A 20,365-nucleotide genomic window follows, 5' to 3' on the forward strand; every position below is an offset into this window, starting at 1 on the left:
GCTGCAGCTGCTCAGATGGCGGGGTCAGAGATGTCAGAGAAAAATTTTGTTGGGTTTTGCAAGTACAGAAATGGGCTCAGAGATGTTTCCCAGGAGAGCTGCTGGCACGTGAGAGGATTTTCTGGCCTTGTTTCAAAGAACCATAGGCTTTTATTTCTCTTTTTTTCTCTTGTCCACTAATGTGCCGAGCATTTGCTTTACCCAAGGTACACAAGCTCCTGTGCCTGGAGATGAAATTGTTTATGTTACCTGTTGACACTATAAACTTAGCAACCAGGCAAGACACTCTGTGCTAATTAAAAGTCTCTAACAACACAGAGCACAGGCTTAGTGATGCTGCCAGGGGAAGGATAGCAACCATCAGGAACAGAAAAATAAATATTCAGTCTCAGCTTGCCTTCCTGTGAGCATCACAACCTGCAGCACAGAAGTATGTGGGGAGAAATGGCAGGAAAAGCTGTGTGTGTGATTTTGTGAAAGCCTGTAGTCATTCTGGCCTGGGAGTGAAGCTGAAGCTTTTAGGTGCTTCTCTCAGTTTCTACTCATCTTGTGTTATTGGTTTTTAATAATGGAATTATTCTGTGAAGATTCTGGAGGGGAAAAAATGAATGCTGAAAACCCATCTGCCTCTGTTTAGCTTTTTAACCTGATTTGCCTGCCTGCTCTTCCAGGAGATGATGGCAGATCCCTCAGTGCTGGATCAGCTGACACGGCTGAAACTCAAACTCCTGGAAAAGGTAAGGGAACCATTCTGCAGGGTCACCTTTGCTCTGCTTTCTGCTCTTGCATGTTGAAGCATTAACACTAAATTTTAACATAAATTTATTATGTTATAGTCTAACTCTACTGAGATACTCTGAGGAGTGCTACTACTCACTGTCACTTTCTTAAATAACATTCTGCAAGTTTACATGGACCTACAGTAAATTAAATTGGCTTTGATTTTATGGCAGATGTCACCAGTCAGCTCAAAGCCAGTTTGAGCTGGGACAGGCAAAGTTTAGGAGTAAATCTTGGGTAAAGAAAATCTCAGATTATTTTAAGGCAATTTCATGGCTGCTTTCACATAAGATGTGTTGCCTGGTCAGACCTTTGTTGAATCAGGAGTCCAGATCTTGGAAGCCCAAACTCAACATTATCAAGTTCTTCATATGATGCAGCTCTCTGCCCTTCAAAATAAATTGTCTCCTGATTCACTATGCTATCAATTTTAAGGTCTGAAATGGCCTGGACAGTTGGAAGCATCACTCTTCTTTACTGTAACTGGATTTGTAATTAAACATTTCATATTTCTTTAAGAACTACCATTTTTCTCCACTCCTGCTCTATTTCCTCCATCCCAAGCCCGTGCCATAGGCTTGGGAATCCTTGTGAGCTCTTCTGCCTGACTTATAACCAGTTCTGGTTATGGTTCTGCCAACAGAGACTAGAAAATGAACAGGAGAACCTAGAGAAGATGGATTTGTCTCTCCCAGCTGCAAGTAAGAGAAGCATTTCTTCTAATTTTAGGCATATTTTGGAAAGGGCTTGCTTATGTTCTCAGGCATGAGTTCCTCAGGAGATGATCCCCTCTCTTCCCTTCATCTGTGAGCTAACTGCTTTTTATCTTTTGAGTTTCTTCAGCTATTTTTTTTTCTTCTGACCAAGGGCAGTGAACAACCAGCTGAGCACTCACATCAGATGCCTTCCTGCCCAGAAAAGGCTCATCTTATCCTGTGCAGCCTCTCAGCTGGAGCAAAGTGATGTGGATCCAGTTTGTCCTAGCTCTTACACCTAGGAGTACACCCTGTTGTAATTTCCTTGGCTTGGGTGACTCTGAAAAGGCAAGAGGAACGCTTAATTTCTTTGCATGGCACATGCACTGTTTATATTGTCCATGGATTCAAGGCCACCAAGAGAAGCTCTGTGATATTTCTGGACTGTACTGTGTGTTCCCATTCATTGATGTGATGCACAGGTACTTGGAATTTTCTCATGCTCTGGCCAAACACTTTTAAAAATCCCCTGTAACAATTTACAGTTTCAAAATACAAAATGGTGCTTTCCAGAGCAGATGCCGGGCGTGGCTCCAAGGTATATGAGAACATTCTTGCTTATCTTCATTTCAAAATCAGCCATGGTGTGGCATGAACTGAAAAGGTAGTTGATGCAGAACAAAATGGAACCAGAAAAGTTGATATTCAAACCAGATTTGATGGAGCTTTTACTACAGACAGGCATCCTCTGCATGCACAGGGCACATCTAGAAACCTTCAGCCTGAAATGGATTCCTAAACCAGGAGGTTAAAAGAAGGCTTTAAAGAGCAATCTTAAGAGTTTCTTTTCAGAGGGGTTTTGCCTTTGTAGAGCTGCTGAGCAGCTGTGGCTGCACATGGCATAAAGTCATTATCCACACATGTATTTGAACAAGAAAAGCAGCCCAAGCCCTTTGTGGAGGAACTCAAGCTGCTGAAGCAGAGCAACACTGAGTCCCCAGGCAGGTGCAAAGGAGAGTCCCTTTATTGCAAAAACCAGATCTTTGTGAGCAGTTAGGCCTTTACTTTACATAGTTTAAAATTATAACAAACATAATCCAACCAACCACCATGCACCACAGTGTGAGCACATCATGGTTATCTAACTTCATTTTCTACCCCTGATTCAGCTCAGTCACTTTCCCACAGTCCTTTTCTGCTTAGCCAAGTAGCATTCCTGAGCCATGATTTTAAAAAGGTAACAAGCTCTTGTTTTGTAAGGTTTTTACCCATATGCAACACCCAGCTATCCAATAACACATTTTCCACATTGGTATCATAACACAGGTGCTGTAATAGCTCTGTCTTTGTGATCCTTTGGGGAGATAATGGAGACTATTCCTCTTCCAGGGAACAGACTTCAGGACCTGCTCCAAAGTGCCCTGAGGCAAAGGAGAAATCTGCTGCAGGAGCTCAGGGTAAGAGCAATTCCCTGCACACCCACTGCTGATGTGGGTTCAGGGTTGTCCTGGCCTTTAATTCTGGGGCTGGGCAGGGTTTAGTGCTCTGCTGCTTTGGGATATAAAGGCTGGGCCAGCTAATCAGGGAAGGAGCCTGGAGAGCAGCTTGGCTTTGCTCACTACAGCTGAGGGAGCTTGCACCTGCTCCAGGCACTGCAGTGGGGTCATTCTGCTTCTCCTGAGCTGCTGCACCATAAACTTTCTGTGCCAGAAGGCAAAGAAGGGATTTTTAGTGATGCCAAATAGACACAACAGTAGTTGCTATTTATTCCTAGCTTGTGGAGGATACCAACTATTGTCACAGGCATCTTTTATGAAAAATCCTTTCCTTAGGGTTTTTCCTCCTGAGAAGCTGAGAGGCCTCAGGAACAAAATGTTTATCAGCCTCAGGAACAATGATTATCTGCTGCTGTGGAATGCAACAGGTGCATCTGTGATTGGCCCATATTGGATGTTTCTAATTAATGGCCAATCACAGTGAGCTGGCTCAGACTGTGTCCAAGACACAAACCTTTGTTATCATTCTTCCCTATTCTGTTCTTAGCTAGCCTTCTGATGAAATCCTTTTTTTCTATTCTTTTAGTATAGTTTTAATATAATATATATCATAAAATAATAAATCAGCCTTCTGAAACATGGAGTCAGATCCTCGTCTCTTCTCTCAACCCTGTGAACACCATCACCAACTATTATTGAAATGTTTTCCCAGACTTTTGGCAGCTTGTGCTGTGCATTCCCCCCCCCCCCAATCCTTTTTGCTTATGTTTCAAGATCTGTGGCAAGGAAAATTTTCTTTACGCTTTTGCAGGCATTGGCAGTGTCCTTGTTGCAGGTTCCTAGGGGCTGATCCCATTTAGTCCAGGGAGCATAACCATAATGTCTGCCTTGCTGTGTCCAGGTTTTCCTTAAAAAAAAAAAAAAAATACATGACTTTGCAGGAGCAGCACCTTCTGGAAGAGCTTTCACAGCCACCTGCACCAGATGGGGAACACTGCCATGACCACAGAGCTGCCCTGCCACAAATCTACCAGATCCCTTTTCCAGCTTCTCCAGTGGAGCCACCAAGGATTATCCAGCAGACAGTAAGGATTGGCTCCTAGAAAACACCACCAGCACTGTGCCAGTCTGAGCTGGCAATCATTTGGGAGCTGGATGGGATTGCTCATCCCACAAAAAGGGAAGACATCCCTCTTGCTCTTTGATGGGACCCTTGCAGTGAAACCTAAAGGTAAAAAAGGGAAAACCTTATTTGCCGTCTTGCAAATAATCCCCAAAATTAACAATGGGAGTGGTTTTCTCTTGGAGCAAGATGGCAAAAGGAGTGGCAGGGCTGCCCACACTCCAGCCTGAGCATTCAGCCGCTTTCTAATGCACATCACTGCCTGCTCAGGCAGCCCACAGCCCCAACAGCTTCTCCATGAGGATCCCAGAGTTTTCCTGAAGCCTGGGCAGATGACTGCTATTCCCATAGCTGGGGGAGTGTCACAGACATCTTTTATGAAAAATCCTTTCCTTAGGGTTTTTCCTCCTGAGAAACTGAGAGGCCTCAGGAACAAAATGTAAACAATGGTTATCTGCTGCTGTGGGATGCAACAGGTGGATCTGTGATTGGTCTCATGTGGGTGTTTCTAATTAATGGCCAATCACAGTCAGCTGGTTTGGACTCTGAGACACAAGTCTTTGTTATCATTCTTTCTTTTTCTATTCTTAGCTAGCCTTCTGATGAAAGCCTTTCTTCTATTCTTTTAGTATAGTTTTAATATAATATATATCATAAAATAATAAATCAGCCTTCTGAAACATGGAATCAGATCCTCATCTCTTCCCTCATCCTGGGACCCCTGTGAACACCGTCACAGGGGAGCTGGCCAGAACCAAGCCTGACTTGTCCGTTTTCCCTTCCTGTTGCAGATGCCAGCTCAGCCTGCCACCATCATCCAGCAGCTGCCTCAGCCCTCCCCTGTGATCACCCAGATCCCCCCAGCCCAGCCCTTGGCAGCCCCCTGCCCTGGGAGCATCAAGGAAGGTGAGAAACGCTCCATAGAGCAGCAGCTCCTGCCACCAGGCCTGGCAGGGGACATGGTATGGGCTCCAAGCTCGTTAGGGATGTGCTGTTTAATGAGCTGCTGGAGATTGGGGAGTTGTGCTTCCTAAGTGGGATGGGTAGCAGTTGTGAAAGCATTCAGTTGTGAAACTCTTATCGCTAAAACTAAAGAAAAAGGAACTGCAAACTCTAGGGGAGATTGGGAAAGCAGAACAGCTCAACACGTGGCACTGAGAAATATGAACAAAGTCAAAGTCATTCACAGGGGTGACTCCGGAATGGGCAAACAGGCTTCTAAAATCTGGTTTTATTCTTTTGTTCCTTCCTAACCTGCTGTCCAATCTCCTCAGGCTTTTGTTTGTACCCTGTGTTTGGAAACAAGACACAACATCTGAAAGTGTTGCTCTAAATATAGTGCAATGCCAATAAAAGTTTGTTTCTAAACATAGGTGGATGCTACTGTGAAATGATACATGAAATAAAACCTGGGACAATTTCCCTGTCTCAGCCTTCAGCCAAAGTTTCATCCCACCCAGGAATCTCCAGTCATGGAACTGCAGTATTTCCCAGCCCATACTTCATCCAAGTGTCTGGGTTTTTGAATCAGAGTTTATATTTCCGTTACCAAAATAGTCCAAATCCACTCATGACTTCTCTAAAGCTGCTACATATGAACTACTTTTTGTATGATCAGTAAAAAGGAAAATGAGAGTTGCCTTCATTATTTTTTCCCTTCTTTTTTTCTCCCCTCTCCCTCTTCACTCCTCCCCACATGAATTAGTTACACTGCACAAGTCCTTTGTATCCCAGAGATCCTGTAAGGAGATTTGATGTGTGTGAAATGAGTGATTGAGGCTTGGGCTTGATGATGTTAGAGGTCTTTTCCAAACTTTTCTATTCCATGAGCCAGTGGGCTCTCACTCAAGGTGGCACTGCACTATCACATAAGACATGGGAATAGGAATAACAGATTTTTACTAGGAAAATTAAAATAATAGTACAAAAAGACTAGAAAAGAAGCTACTGACAGAGGTAGAATATGACTTGGCACTGTTGGTTAGGGTGTTGGTAGCAGTTTTGATTAAATGGTGGCTGTAGTTTTCTTGGAGTGACAGATGTGGTTTTGTCAAAGCAGTGATTCTGTAGAAGGGTGTAGGTTTGTTTTTGAATGTCTGGTGGTGGTGTAGATGGGTTTGGTATTTTTCTGGGAATCTAGTGGAGGAGATAAGTTGTTCTTTTGGGAATTTAGTGGGAAAAGGTTATCTCTGTTGTTGTAAGTCTCAGATTATATTTAGGTAGGGATGTTTGGCTCTTCTTTCTGGGTGGAGCACCTTACAATGGGGTGATGTAATTTTTATCAGCCGTGCAGGGACACTCAGTGGCCTATTAATAGAAGAGATCTCTCTGGAGGGAGGATGGGTTGTGGAAGAGATAAAAGAAACTGCCCAATGAACAGAAGAGAACTGCCCTACTCCTAATAGATGGCAAATAAAATACACACACACCTTACAGCTCAGGACAATGTGCCCCCTTTCAGCTGCTCTGCCTCTGTGGCAGTGCCCACTCTGTGCTGAAGGAATCTATAATTTTGCCTATGCTGCTTGTCAGCTGTGGATAAAGCTCTTACTCTTTTCTCTTCCCAGACATGGTGGAGATGATGCTGATGCAGAACGCTCAGATGCACCAGATCATGATGCAGAACATGATGCTGAAGGCTCTGCCGCCAGCCCTGCTCACACAGCCTGGGGGGGCAATGGCTCATGTCCCCCAGCAGGTAACAAACAACACCCAGGCCTGGCCAAAGCACACAGGGGGAGAGCTGGGAGAGGAGAGCACTGGGGAGGACACTGCACCTTAGGAAAGATGGCAGAGCATGCCCTGATGCCCACCTTCCTCTGCAGGACATCCTGGCATGCTGCATTTCCCTGGCATTGACTAATGGAATAAACTGGGGGGACTGGGGTCTGAGGATCAGGTGAAAATTGAAGTCACCAAGTGTTCTTGGGCCTTCTGTAGTGGAACCTGCAGACTCTTTTCCAGACATATCCCAAAAATCTTCCTTTCACAAGGGGTGGCTGAGTGGAACCCTGCCCCCCTCCATGAGGGGCACAGGTTTCTGCCCCAAAAAACCTCCAATAAACATTTAAAATAACTATATGTATAGTTATATATAGTTACATATAACTGTTAGATATATATATATAATTTTATATGTAACAGTTATATAGTTATAGTTTTATAGTTATATAAATATTATATATAAATATATATTTATATATAAAAATTATATTATATTATATTTATATATAACATTATTATAATATATATTAATATATATAATATAACATATACTATTTATAATATTATTATATTATAATGTATAACTTAATAGTTATATAAATATTATATATAAATACATAATATTTATATAACTGTAAAAACAAAAAACGCCACGCAATTAAACCCCTTACCCAAACTATCAAGAAATCCATCTACAATAAAGCTCCTAAAAATAAAAACCAACAAATGCCGATTGACACCTCAACAACACACTGCCAACAATACCAAACAAATCAAGATAGTGTAATCCCCACCTACAAAATAATCCATAAGCTAAAAAAGCAAAAGATAGTCAGCAAAACCCACTCACCCTTCAACAGCCTCATTTCACCTGTGCATAAATCTAAATAATAAAAAAAATTAAAAGTCTAAAATAATAAAAATTAACTGTAGACTACTGTGCATTAAATAAAATAACTCCACCACTAAGCACTGCTGTACCAAACATACTAAAACTGTCACTATAGGAAACAAAACAACACTGCTGTTATCAAGGTGAAAAAAGGGAAGTTTATTTTCTCACTTCAACATTTATAGATTTCCAAAAGTGACAGTGGATTGGAGGGTGAAAGTGCCACCTCTCCAATGACACTGGACAAACCAGTCTATCAAATTTCTCCTCTTCTATAAAAGAATGCAAAACAATGAGTTATTTACAGGAAGCGTGTGAGAAAGTTTGTTACTAGAATGTAAACATCAGAAGGCTTAGAAAATATTAAAAAATCAGGGTGACAAAACTCTTATACAAACTTAAATCCAAACCAGCAAAGTAGTATGGCCTCTATGGATATTGCCAATGCATTTTTCTCCATTCCCAAGCCACCCTTTGTCTGTCTCTCTCCAAGAAGGACCTGCAGCTTGCTATGAAAGCAGAGAGGCCCAAGGTGCCTGTGGTGCACCACCACCACCATTACCCTCCCACGGGGGTGTTCCCAGTGCCCCCCAGCACAGAACAGCCCTGGAGCAGCACCTCTGCCCAGCCTCTGTGAGTCAACATGCTCCTGCAGCCCTTTCTCCCTGCCCAGCTGGGCTGCCAGGGCAGTCTGGGGGATACATGTGGGCATCTGACAAGGGGGAGCATATCAGAGATCCCCCAACCTGCCTTTTGTGTCTCCCACCCTGCCTTTTGTGTCTCCCACCCTGCCTTTTGGGTGTCCCTGTGAACCCAGCATTCACCTGCCACATAAATCGGGGATGGGGAGGGGATGGGGAAGTCCTAAAGGTCCCAGCAGGGTTTATGTTCTCCAAGCACTGCTGGGACATTTGCTAATCAGAGATTCCTGGGAAAATAAAAAAAGACCCAAACCACCAGCTAAGCGAAATGGTGCAGAGGGAGGGGAGTATCAGAAATAATGCTGAGCCTTTGCCATAAATTCATGCTTGCAGCTGGAGGGGGTGGGTTTAAAGTGCAGAAATGGATGAATTCTGCCTTGAACTTCTCCCCAGGATGCTCCCAAATCCATAGAGCCCTTGAGCCCGGTGACCACAGGCAGTTCCCCCAGGGGCTCGCTAGCTTTGTGCTTCCTCTGAGCCTGCCCTGCTTGGCTTCCTAGCTGCTGGGAAGTCCTTACATGCCAAGGCTGGTGAAGAAGTGCCCCTTTCTAGACCCTGGAAGGTGGGGGTGACATGGGGACACGCTGAGAGCTCCACCTTTATTCCTGTCCATGGCTCTTTCAGAGCCTCAGTGAACAGGAGAACAGGGCACGGGTGACCTGCTGGCAGGGGTGTCTGCACAGCCCTCTTTAGCAGGGGATTTGAATTCCTGAACAGATTATTTCCCTAATGGGATTACAAGGGATGAGCATTTCTACCTATTTCCCCTTGGCACGGGTTTGTAATCTGAGCCAGTAAAGAACCCCTGCCTCCTGTCAGGATCAGTGCAATTCCCTGCAGGAATCAGTAGGGCTTGTCATGGCCTTGTCATGGCCTTTAAACTTTGCTCTTCCTCTTCTTCAGCTGCCTGCCACCACAAGGTATGAGACCAAACACTTTGGTTTTTTTGCAGTTGCAGCACTACAGGCTGTTACTAAACACAATAACTCCATTTTTCTTGTTGCAGGTGGCCCACATACTGACAGTACAGGACCCTCTGCAAGTGGACCAGAGCCTTTCTAAAACCAATAAAATCCTGCTGTTCTTCCTCAGCCATTGACATGTCTTTTTCTTGAGCACTTTTCCCTCCTTTACTTTTCCCCAGAGGACAGGCTTAAATCCATGCCCATGTTATCCTGTCCTTTTTAGTGTTATTTATGACTTCTTGAAAGGCTCACATGGAGTTTTTATCAGGCAACACTTTTTCATGCTCTCAGCAGCCTGGTGTTGCTTAATATAGAAAGAAGAATGATGATTTTATAGCACTTTGTCAATATATTCCCACCTTCTGTTTTTAGAGTGGAGAACATCTGTACACTGGGTTTGCCTGCTGCAGTTTGTGAGTGAGCCTGATTAAGAAAACCCAGGGACCTCAATTCTTCATTTTGGAATGAAGAAAAGATAGTAACTATCACTGCTGGAAGCTGTCTGTGTTTCAAAAACAATTAATGAATAATTTATTTACTATGTAAAGCCTGCCTTGCTCTTTGCCCTCTCTGCTCTGTTGTCTTTGAGGTTCTTACTGCTCTCTACAACTTCTCTGCCTGAAAGAGGGAATGGCCTCAAGTTGTGAGTTTGGATTGAATATTAGGGAGAAATTCTTGACTGAAAACATTGGAAGAGGCTGCCCAGGGAAGCATTTGAGTGCTGCCCCATCCCTGTAGGTCTGTGTTAGCCACATGGATGTGGCATTTAGGGTCATAGGGGTGATGTTCTTAGAGGGTTTTACTACTTTTTCTACCTTAGTGATTCCCTGAGCCAAATCTGCTGGGGCCTGGCAGGTTTAGCGATAAATTGTACTTGGTGATACAAACGTCTGCAGTTTCGCTGTCTGCTGTTTAATTATTGTATTTGGCTCTAACTGGCTCCTCCCTTTGCAATGTTTACTGCATTGGCTCAGCAGAGCATTTCCATGTGAAATGATGCCTGCAGAGATGGCTCCTCACAGCCTTGTTTAAACCCTGGAAAGCTTCTGCAGAGCAGGCATGGAGCCTCTTCTGAGCATCCCACCGCAAAACCCTGAGCCACACACACACACAGCTTCCTTGGATCAAAGATGTCCTCAAAGATGGGATGAGGTTCCTGGGAAAGCTGCGTGGCTCACATCCCACCCTCAGCAGAGGTTCCAGAAGTCACCCCACATTGTCCCACCAGTGCTTCTGCAGTTGTATCCCAGTGAAGCACCAGCAAAAGCCTGGCCCATGCAAGTTCTCCTCCTGCTCTGTGTGCATTCCTTGGAGACTGCAGGATTGCTTTGCGATTTCCAAAGCAGCCTGACTGCCTGACTTTGCCATCTCAACACCCCAGGCTGACTCCCTGACAGTCCCTGGGCTGGGAGTTAAACTTTAATGGGAATTGGGGGCAGAAGAGCCCAGGCATGACTCAGCCACCCACATTCCTTCCCTTCCCTTCCCCTCCCCGCTGGCAAGGACACTGGGGCTGGGGAGAAGCACAGGGATCAGAGACAGAGCAGGAGCTGAGCCCCAGGGGCTGAGCCAGCATGGAGCCCTGGGACCCACGAGGGAAGAGAGTTGCTGTTGTTGGTGGTGGTCTGGTAGGAAATGCCTTTTGGCTGCTGCATGGCTGTTTGCTGGGGAGCTGGGGCTGTGAAAACACTGCTTGGGTGTGGGGGTGAATGCTTTGCTTCAAGTCATTCCTCTGTCAGATGATGGGGTGTTGAGGGAGTTCCTGCTGTGGGAGGCTCCTGTTCTTCTCTTGGGTGAAGGGTTTGGGGGTGGCTGGAGCAGTGGTGCCCAGGTACCCTAAACTCCAATCCTTCTTTGGGCTGCCCTGTCCCTTGGCTGATTTTGGCTGTAACCAAAGCTCTGATGTGAAATGCTTGGCAAGAGCTGAAACCAGTAAATGCCAGGCTGAGAGGAAACACCTTCCTCTGCCCACTTTTGTTTGGGAATGGTTTTTTTCATCCACTGCTAATTGCAGAGGGGTGTGACACTAAAGGCCAGGCTGGATGGGGCTCTGAGTGAGCTGGGCTGGTGGAAGGTTTCCCTGCCCATGGCAGGGGGCTGTGACAAGATGGTCCTTCCCATCCTTCCCAGCCCAAACCATTCTATGAATGATTCTATGACAGCCTGGGGCATCGCAGCACCCACATCTCTCCCTGGACTTTTTGGCCATTAGCTTCTTGGAAAAGAGTGATGACTGAAGAGGCTGTAGTGCTGACAACAATTCATAGTGGAAATTAAATTTTTAAAAATCACTTAAATTACAAACAGGATATATTTGTAGTGTTCTCCCTCACTGTGTTCCCAAGGGAATGCTGCTGTGCCCTGAATACCGGTGAGGGAGGTAAACACAGTCCAGAGAGGAGCTGGAGTTGCCTGCACCAGCTCCTGTTGTCTCTGGCGGAAGAGGTGAGCCCTGCTGCATTCAGTTGCTGTGTGTAAACAAGCCTGAGCTTGGTATGACTTTATAAAAAGAGTTTTCATGGATGGCTTTTGCCTTGGAGACTCTGCAAACACACAGGGCTGGCAGAGGACTGCTCTCCAGTAAAAAATCTGAGTTTCTTGCTCAAAGGACATCCCTGTCTATGCTGAACTGCATCCTCTGATCACTTCTTTCCTTTGGTGCATCTCAGCAGGGACCCCTGAGATACTTCATCCACCCCTCCTGATCCCTGTCTTGCAGGTGGGTGCATTGAATGCCTGCTTCTTTGCCAGAAGAGGTTTCCACGTTGATGTTTATGAAGCCAGAGAAGGTAAGGTCAGCCTGGTCATTACTGTGGGAGCTCACTGGAACGGTAAGAAAATAATGAAAGCTGAGAGTGGCACTTTGGGGATATTCTTTTCTCTCTCCCCTTGAACTCCAATGGTAGGGAGGAGCACTTATTTGAAGTTCATCTTGTGTGGAGGGAACCCACTTTTTAGCTGCTGAAATTATGCCCTTTTTATGTTCTTGGCTTAAACACTGATTCAGATCTCCACTTTTGAAGCCTAGTCTCTGCAGAAAGCATTATAGCACAGTGCTGGGTCAGAAGAAGAGATGGAGCCTCCAGATCCATGAGGCACCACAAAAGAGAAATTTGGATTTGGAGCCAAGCCACTGGCTCAAAGGCAGAGAAATTGTTCATCTTCAGTATCTGTCAGCTGGCAGACAAAAAAGACCTGGGCAGAGGTGGCAAGCCAAGGGGCAGGTGGGAATGATACCATGGAAATAACTCAAGTTGTGCAGTGCAGGGAGGGAGGAGCCGTGCCTGACACCCTGTGGTAACTCTTCCTGCCCTGATAGACATCAGAACAGGCAGTTCTGCTGCACAGCTTAATGCTGCCAGAAGTTCCACAGCTTCAAAAAGCCTCTGATTGCTCTTACCTGCCTTCTGGGCTGGATGGATCCTACTGCCCTCGTCCAGCTTTTGGCCCTTTGCTTACACTGATACACGTACTGGGATGAGCAGGCTCTGCCCCATGCACTGGCCAGACATCCCAGCAAGTCCAAATGAGGCAAATGGCAGAAGGAACAAGCCAATGCCCAGACATTTCCATCTGATCAGCCATGAACAAAGTTGTGACCGTGTTCACAGGGGTCTCAGGTTGAGGGAAGAGATGAGGATCTGACTCTGCGTTTCAGAAGGCTTGATTTATTATTATATATATTAAAACTATACTAAAAGAATAGAAGAAAGGATTTCATCAGAAGGCTAGCTAAGAATAGAATAGAAAGAATGATAACAAAGGTTTGTGGCTCAGACTCTCTGTCAGAGCCAGCTGACTGTGATTGGCCATTAATTAGAAACAACCACATGAGACCAATCATAGACCCACCTGTTGCATTCCACAGCAGCAGATAACCATTGCTTACATCTTGTTCCTGAGGCCTCTCAGCTTCTCAGGAGGAAAAATCCTAAAGAAAGGATTTTTCATAAAAGATGTCTGTGACAATAGTTGGTATCCTCCATTCCCTTTGCTGGATTGGAGCTGCTGCTTTTTCCAGGCTAGAGGGGCACGGCGGGTCCAGGCTGGACTCCCCCTACCCCTCCTGCTGCTGCTGCAGGGGGTTTGGGAGATGTTTCCCCCCCAGCAGGCTGTGCTGTCAGTGGCTCCATGTCTCTTCCTGCAGATATCCCAGTGTCCAGCTTTGTGTCTCTCTGCAGATATCCGAGTATCCAGCTTTGCCCGGGGCAGGAGCATCAACCTGGCCCTGTCCCACCGGGGACGCCAAGCCCTGCGAGCCGTGGGCATGGAGGAGCAGGTACTCTGCCACCTTCTCTTGCTCTCTGTCCTTTCTTGTCCCTCTGCCACTGCAGTCTGGCTCTTGTTTTGCGGAGATAACTAAAAACTCCACAACTTTGTGAAAGTTTTCAGGCCGGTATGTTTATTACAGTGCCGGATGCATGTGGAGATCACTCTCCTTAAAACCCATGAGTACCTCTGGGAATTTCAGGTCTCTTTTTATCCCCCTCTCAAATACATATGCATACAATTTCACCATAGGTTCATACATATTCATTTTTATGAATTTCGAGTGACATTTGCTGCTAGTTCTTCTTTATCCCAAAGAATTCCTAGGTCAGGTTGACCTGCTCTCACAGCAGAGTCTCTGTCTCTCTCTATCACCCTCTGTCCCTCCTCTCTTATCTCTGTCCTTCACGGAATCAGTTTCTCTGAGCCTAGGCTTTGCAGTCAGGTTACATAGCTCTGTTTTCTAGCCACAGACTCAAAGATGTACATTTCACCTAAATCAAAATGGATTTCCACTCTGGAGAATTTCCACTCTGTCTCACTCTCCCCTGCTTCACAGCACATCTGCAGCAGGATCCTGCCCACCCCTGGGACACCAAGCTCCTTCCAGTGTTTTCCTCCCTGCTGCTCCCCTCCCTGCTGGAGCAGAGGGCAAGCAGGGCAGGTGTAGATGGGCTCCCAAAAGAGCTGATGCAATGCAGCAGGATGCAATAAAGGCAGCTGTTTTCCCCACTGGCATGCCCGGATTTGTGTTTTCCCAGAAATCCTTGATCTTTGGGCTGACCCCTGAAATCCATCCGCGCTGCTTTCTGCCCAGCACGCCTGGCTGGGAGCCCAGCACTCTCCTGCAGGGTACTGGCTGCCATTTAACATCCAGCTGCTGGCACTGGTGGGATCTCTTGCTCCCAGATCCCTGCAGAGATCCAGGACACTTTGACAACACACATCCCAGTCCCAGGGTATCATTTGGCTTTCATCCCCTGCCCTGTCCAGCACTCTGGGATTTTTCATGTCCCCTCTATCCAAAAACAATTTCCCTCTGATTTTTATGAGCATGAGCTTATAAGTAATCTCAGTAAAGTGTAGTGAATTGACATGACAGCCCTGCTCAAGATTTCCCTGGTGGTTTGGAAATGTGTGAGGAAAGCCCCCCCCATTCTCCCTGGAGGGGATGTTGCTTTGTAATTTGCACTAAAACCCCACAGTTTTGACCAGAAGTGTGGGTTGTGTTTCCTTCTGTTTCAGATTGTGGCCAAGGGCATTCCCATGAGGGCAAGGAGGATACACACGCCTTCAGGGAAAAAATACTCCATCCCTTATGGGAAGAAGGACCAGGTACTGGAGCTGCTTTGCAGAGCACAGGAGGACTTTGTTAGCACTTGTGTCTCTATGTCATGGACAGCGTGGGGCTCGTGGATGTGGAGAGGTTGGGGAGAATGAGGGAAGGGAATGGTTTCCTCTCTGGGCACGCAGAGTGTCCTTCAGCAAAGCTTTCTTCTTGCTTGCCTTGCAGTACATTCTCTCTGTGGACAGAGCAAACTTAAACAAAGAGCTGCTGACAGGTGGGTGGTCACTTCTGTTTGCAAATTCTTCTAACACACTTTTTGCTGGGGATTTATGGTGATTAGAAGACTTTGAGCCCCAAGCTGCCTTACCAAGATCTCACAAAGTGCAAACCTGAACGAGCAGAGGAAAACCTGCGCTGGTTCCCAGCTGAGCAGCAGAGACCTCCTCAGCCTTGTCATGGACTGGGGCATTTTCCATAACCCCTGATTGTACAGAGACAAACAGAAATTGGAGCTCTGTGGCCAATCAGACCAGACCAAATTTATGCAAATTCCCCACTGACTGCAGGCACCTCATCCCATCCTGAACTTGATGGTGTAAAGCAGTCAACGACTCATGTCACTGTGGGGAAGAAAAAGATCTTTGCAGGATTCCTTGCATTTTTCATGTAGTTTATACCATGGTTGACCAGTCCCAGTGTGCCCTGCCTGCTGGCCCTCATGCAACATGCAAATTATTTGCTGTAATGGCAAAAATCTCCATAATTTAGGGATCTCTTGGGAATATTTTTTGCAGTCACAGTAAACCCCTCTACATTTAGCTGTCCTTTCTTTTCACAGCTGCTGAGAAGTACTCCAACACCAAACTGTTCTTTGGACACAAGCTCCTCGGGTGCAATGCAGAGCTGGGGACATTATCCATAAAAAGGTAATCCCGGGCAAGCGTGGGATCAAGCACTAACTGTGCTCAGTTGGTTTCTGCTTAATCATTCATAAAACCTCAAACAATTGAGCAATCTCAGTTTTGAAACCACTGTGCAGGCAAAGCTTTGGAAAGGAAAGACATGAAGGCAGCATTCCCTCACGGGGAAACTGAGGAAGGTTTAAGAAATTCCCTCACCCCCAGGCTGGCAGCAGGCACACACTTCCTGACCTGTGCAGGGATAAACTACCAGACGCCATGGCTCTGGGTTCAGGGACAGATTGCTCATCAGGGAGGGTGGACAATTGCTGATGCCCCATCCCTGGGAATGTTCCAGGCCCTGGTGTTGTGTCTCTGCCCATGGCAGGGGCTGGAACGGGCTGAGCTTTAAGGTCCCTTCAAACCCAAACCATTCTGAGGTTCCATGTGCTTGTTCCACAGCCTTTCACAGAGGTTCTGGTCCTGCCCTCATCCTCCTGGAGGGTGCTGCAGGCTCTGCATCCCAAAAGTGCATTGCTGAGTTGACCTGGCACAGTTATGCTTTTGATAAACAACAGGATAATTATTCCTCCTAATGCTGTGCTTCCCAGGCAGTGAGATCCCACCTTCCCCCCATCCAATAAGATTGTTAATACATTTTAATTAATTTATTTAATTAATACATTTTGCAAAAGGCAGATCCTCTGGGCACAGTGGTGCTGAGCTGGCCTGGAGTTACCAGAGGATTAACCACAGAATCATGGAATGGATAGGGTGGGAAGGGGCCCTATGGAGCAGATTGATCCAAGGTACTGTCCTGCTTTCAGATCTGACCAGCAGACCTTGGAGGTGACCTATGATCTCATCGTGGGGTGTGATGGAGCCTTCTCAACAGTGAGGAAACAGTTCATGAGGCAAACACGCTTCAACTACAGCCACGAGTACATTCCTCACGGCTACATGGAGCTGACCATCCCTCCCAAGGATGGAGATGTGAGTGTGCCTGTCCCACAGGCTGGATATCCCACCCCCTTCTCACTGTGGCTCTGCTGCAGCAGCTTTGGGAGAGTTCTTTTCTCACCTGGGGTTCAGGCAGGGGATCAAACCTTTTACTGAGATAAGGCAGGGATCTCTTCCTCTTCCAAAAGTGGGGCCAGCGTGGGTACCTGCATGCAAAAATCCTAGAGAGCCTGTCCTGGAGTGCAAAACATCAGATTGCAAAACATCAGATTTTTTTGCCCATATTTCTTACCCTTTTCTCTTTCCCTTGCTCTGTGTCTCCCTAAAGCACCAGGGACCAGAAAGGGGCCCTGTTGTTGCATCTTCTCATGGGAACTGTTGTGGTGGTGTGGAGGGGAGCCAGAGCCTGGGCTGCTCAAGGATACAATTCTTTTTTATTCTCTTTCTCTTTCAGTTTGCCATGGAACCAAACTACCTCCACATCTGGCCGAGGAACACCTTCATGATGATTGCACTGCCCAACATGGTGCTAACCCAGGCCACGCTCTCCGGGGGCACAGCACGGGGCTGGTGGGGATGAATGGCTGTGGTGTCAGGGATTGGGAGGGTCAGGATAACCAAAACACAGAATCAATTAGAGTGGAAAATGCCTCTGAGGTCACAGAGTCCAACCCTGACCCAATACCACCTCGTCAGCCAGACCATGGGTGCTGAGCGCCACATCCAGTCTTTCCTTAAAAACCTGCAGGGACAGTGACCCCACCAGCTCCCTGGGCAGCCCACTCCAATGTCTGATCACACCTTCTGTGGAGAAATTCTTCCTAATGCTCAGTCTAAACCTCCCCTTGTGCAGTTTAATGCTGTGTCCTCTCTTGTCCCTTGTTACCTGGGAGCAGAGCCTGACCCCAGCTGGCTACATCCCCCTGTCAGTGTTGTAGAGAGTGGTGAGGTCTCCACTGAGCCTCCTTTTCTCCAGGCTAAACACCCCCAGCTCCCTCAGCTGTTCCTCACAGGACTTGTGCTCCAGACCCTTGAGACCCTTCTGCCTGCCCACCATGAGAAAGGGGTGGCCAGACATTCATCCCTTGCTGTGCCAGTGGTCACTGTGATTGCCAGGTGGCAGGCTGGGCACTGAGCTGCTGCTTCAGGTGTTCTCTCTGCCCTCTGGGCTTCTGACTGACCCTTTTTCCTGTCTGGCAGGACAAGTCCTTCACCTGCACGCTCTTCATGCCCTTTGAGGAGTTTGAGAAGCTCACAACAGGAGAACAAGTGCTGGGGTTTTTCCAGACCTACTTCCCAGATGCCATTCCCCTCATCGGAGAGTAAGTGCTCCCATCTCCCCTTTTCACCCATCAACACAGGTATCTATTATGGGATGGGCTTTTTCTTGGATGATATCAACAGTATGAGGCAGTTTCCTTTCCTCTTAAAATGAATTATCCCAGGACTTCATATTAACTGAGAAACTCTGATATTCTCTGGTATGTCCTTCCCACATTGACCAACATCTACCACTACTCACAGTGAGAGGACCAAGATGTCAGTAATCAAGTTATTGATTTAATATTAATTAACTTGTGTGCAGAACTTAAAACTTGCAGACAAAATGTCTGGTCCACAGTGGGGATGCTGACTTCCACATTTTTCCCAGCACAAACAGCCTAGTGCACAGGCTTGGGGATTGCACAGCAGAGCTGACAGTGCCTGTGGCCTGGCCTCCTCAGCTTGGCTGGGGGCACAGCTTGCTCTTCTCTCTCGTGGTCCCACACACCAAAATCTGTTGTTTTACCTGAAGGCAAGAGCTGAAGCACGATTACTTTTTGCTGCCAGCCCAGGCCATGATCTCTGTGAAGTGCTCCTCCTACCACCTCTCCTCCCGGTGCGTGCTGATGGGAGATGCTGCTCATGCTGTTGTGCCCTTCTATGGACAGGGCATGAATGCAGTAAGTTCATGGCTGGCCTGTCCCTCTTGGTGGGGATCCCACTCCTTTCACCCACAAATGCCTGGTTTTAGTGTTTAACTCTGCAGAGTTCATGGGCTGGCCTGTCCCACAGCCTGATGTCCTCTGCACTGGATGGGGTTGAGCTCCCATCAGTATGTGCTCCTGGGAAGGACAGGGGACAGAGTGGTGATGCCACCTTCCCATGGAGCAGAGGATTATATGGGAGGGGGGTCCAGGCAGCTGGGAAGGGCAATCCCCTCAATTTCTATCAAGACCCCTGTCAGAGGGGCCTGGAGTAAAACTCCTGCTCTGAAGCTGTGGTCAGTGGGACCGAACAGCTACACCAGCTAAGCATCCATGAGAGCACTTCTCCTGAATGTATGGGTCCTTTATGCCTGGTAACCCCCTAATATTCCTCCCAGGGCTTTGAAGATTGTCTGGTCTTTGATGAATTGATGGACCAGTTCAACAATGACCTCGGTAAGTGATGTGGCTGGGGACGTGAGGGAGCAGAGGAACATCCCTCTGCACCTGAGGGCAGCTGGGTACCCTACAGGGAGCTGCCTGTGAACTGTTTATTTCTTCTCCCAGCTGCCTGCCTCCCCGAGTTCTCCAGACTGAGGGTGCCAGATGACCATGCAATCTCAGATTTAGCCATGTACAATTACATAGAGGTAGGTGAGCCCCACACAGGCCTGTGGTTCCAGGGCCAGGCACACAGCAGAGCTCTCAGGATGCGCGCAGCAGTCAGGGCTGGCTGTCACCCTGCCAGGCTGTACCCTCAGAGCTCCTTGGGAATGTCACTGGGGCTAAGGAGGCCCTGCATCCCCTCCAGGACAGCAGGAGAGCTGGCAAAGCACAGGGAGCTCTGACAGAAGCTGTTGCACAGGGGTGACTGCTGCTCTGTTGCAGATGCGCGAGCATGTCAATTCCACGTGGTTCATCTTCCGCAAGCGCGTGGACAACCTCCTGCACGCCCTCATGCCCTCCACCATTGTCCCTCTGTACACCATGGTAAGCCAGCCTGTCATTCCCCACCTCTGTGAGCTCCTCCTGCCTGGCTTTGGGCTGGTGACATTGTCCTGCACCCCCTGCCAGGTGACCTTCACCAGAATTCGCTACCACGAGGCCCTTCAGCGCTGGAAATGGCAGACAAAGGTTGGTCAGGGCTGGCGCTCACCCTCCCCAGGCTACCTGCACACCAGCACTGCTCAGCTTTGGTGGTGGGATGTTTTCATCAGTGATGACTTTGCTGGTGCAGGGTAGGGGCCAGCCTGTGATGATGCTGGGGTTTCTCTTTGCACTTGCAGGTGATTAACAGAGGGCTGTTTGTAGTGGGGGCAGCAGGGCTGGGTGGCACCTACCTGCTGATAAAGTATCTGGCACGGAACCTGAACTTCTGCCTGGAAGACTTGTGGGGCTGGCCCCGTTATCTGAAGAATATTGGAAATCTTCCCTTTGGCACACGAGTGGATTAAATGTATGGGAGCTCCTTGCTGTAATAAAAATGAAGGCACGGACTGTTGGCTCGGCTGGGTGATTTTGTTTCTCTTGGGATGTGGTTTGGCTCCTGCAGCCCCTTGGAAGCAGTTTGGCCTTTCTCCCTTTGCCAGCTGAGAGGAGCCTGGCA

The 20,365-nt window shown here is 47.3% G+C and overlaps 2 protein-coding genes across 8 annotated transcripts; both read left to right on the forward strand.

The window, feature by feature from the left end:
* C10H21orf58 (chromosome 10 C21orf58 homolog) lies at positions 1-9,502 on the forward strand. Of its 4 annotated transcripts, none has more exons than XM_074548142.1 (9): positions 1-108; positions 672-737; positions 1,424-1,481; positions 2,865-2,932; positions 3,913-4,056; positions 4,886-5,000; positions 6,662-6,792; positions 8,204-8,343; positions 9,418-9,502. In XM_074548142.1, exons 1-9 carry the CDS (start codon positions 16-18, stop codon positions 9,431-9,433), a joined length of 831 nt encoding a protein of 276 aa, XP_074404243.1. In that variant the 5' UTR covers positions 1-15; the 3' UTR covers positions 9,434-9,502. The 4 variants fall into 4 exon arrangements, with proteins under 4 accessions (XP_074404243.1, XP_014122413.2, XP_074404242.1 ...); XM_014266938.3 differs by lacking the exon at positions 1-108 and adding an exon at positions 274-430; XM_074548141.1 differs by lacking the exon at positions 1-108 and adding an exon at positions 274-430 and having other exon boundaries at positions 8,207-8,343.
* A 1,344-nt stretch (positions 9,503-10,846) lies between these two features.
* KMO (kynurenine 3-monooxygenase) lies at positions 10,847-20,256 on the forward strand. Of its 4 annotated transcripts, none has more exons than XM_005486934.3 (15): positions 10,847-11,004; positions 12,096-12,165; positions 13,558-13,655; positions 14,891-14,980; positions 15,159-15,207; positions 15,772-15,859; positions 16,660-16,825; positions 17,247-17,318; positions 17,993-18,114; positions 18,588-18,735; positions 19,158-19,215; positions 19,327-19,409; positions 19,648-19,749; positions 19,834-19,893; positions 20,046-20,256. In XM_005486934.3, the coding sequence occupies exons 1-15, from the start codon at positions 10,951-10,953 to the stop codon at positions 20,211-20,213; spliced, it is 1,428 nt and encodes a 475-aa protein (XP_005486991.1). In that variant the 5' UTR covers positions 10,847-10,950; the 3' UTR covers positions 20,214-20,256. The 4 variants fall into 4 exon arrangements, with proteins under 4 accessions (XP_005486991.1, XP_074404239.1, XP_074404241.1 ...); XM_074548139.1 differs by lacking the exon at positions 10,847-11,004 and adding an exon at positions 11,295-11,821; XM_074548138.1 differs by lacking the exon at positions 15,159-15,207 and having other exon boundaries at positions 13,524-13,655.
* Positions 20,257-20,365: the final 109 nt, after the last annotated feature.

Source organism: Zonotrichia albicollis, chromosome 10 (genome assembly GCF_047830755.1).
Source record: "Zonotrichia albicollis isolate bZonAlb1 chromosome 10, bZonAlb1.hap1, whole genome shotgun sequence".
Classification (NCBI taxonomy): Eukaryota; Metazoa; Chordata; class Aves; order Passeriformes; family Passerellidae; genus Zonotrichia; species Zonotrichia albicollis.

Excerpts from the sequence above, each read along its gene's own strand:
- C10H21orf58 (XM_074548142.1), top strand. The coding sequence starts at position 16 with ATGGCGGGGTCAGAGATGTCAGAGAAAAATTTTGTTGGGTTTTGCAAG. Across the intron at positions 738-1,423 it reads AACTCAAACTCCTGGAAAAG|AGACTAGAAAATGAACAGGA; the intron begins GTAAGGGAACCA and ends TTCTGCCAACAG. Across the intron at positions 6,793-8,203 it reads TGGCTCATGTCCCCCAGCAG|AAGGACCTGCAGCTTGCTAT; the intron begins GTAACAAACAAC and ends TCTCTCTCCAAG.
- KMO (XM_005486934.3), top strand. The coding sequence starts at position 10,951 with ATGGAGCCCTGGGACCCACGAGGGAAGAGAGTTGCTGTTGTTGGTGGT. Across the intron at positions 15,208-15,771 it reads AAACAAAGAGCTGCTGACAG|CTGCTGAGAAGTACTCCAAC; the intron begins GTGGGTGGTCAC and ends TTCTTTTCACAG. Across the intron at positions 19,894-20,045 it reads GCTGGAAATGGCAGACAAAG|GTGATTAACAGAGGGCTGTT; the intron begins GTTGGTCAGGGC and ends TTGCACTTGCAG.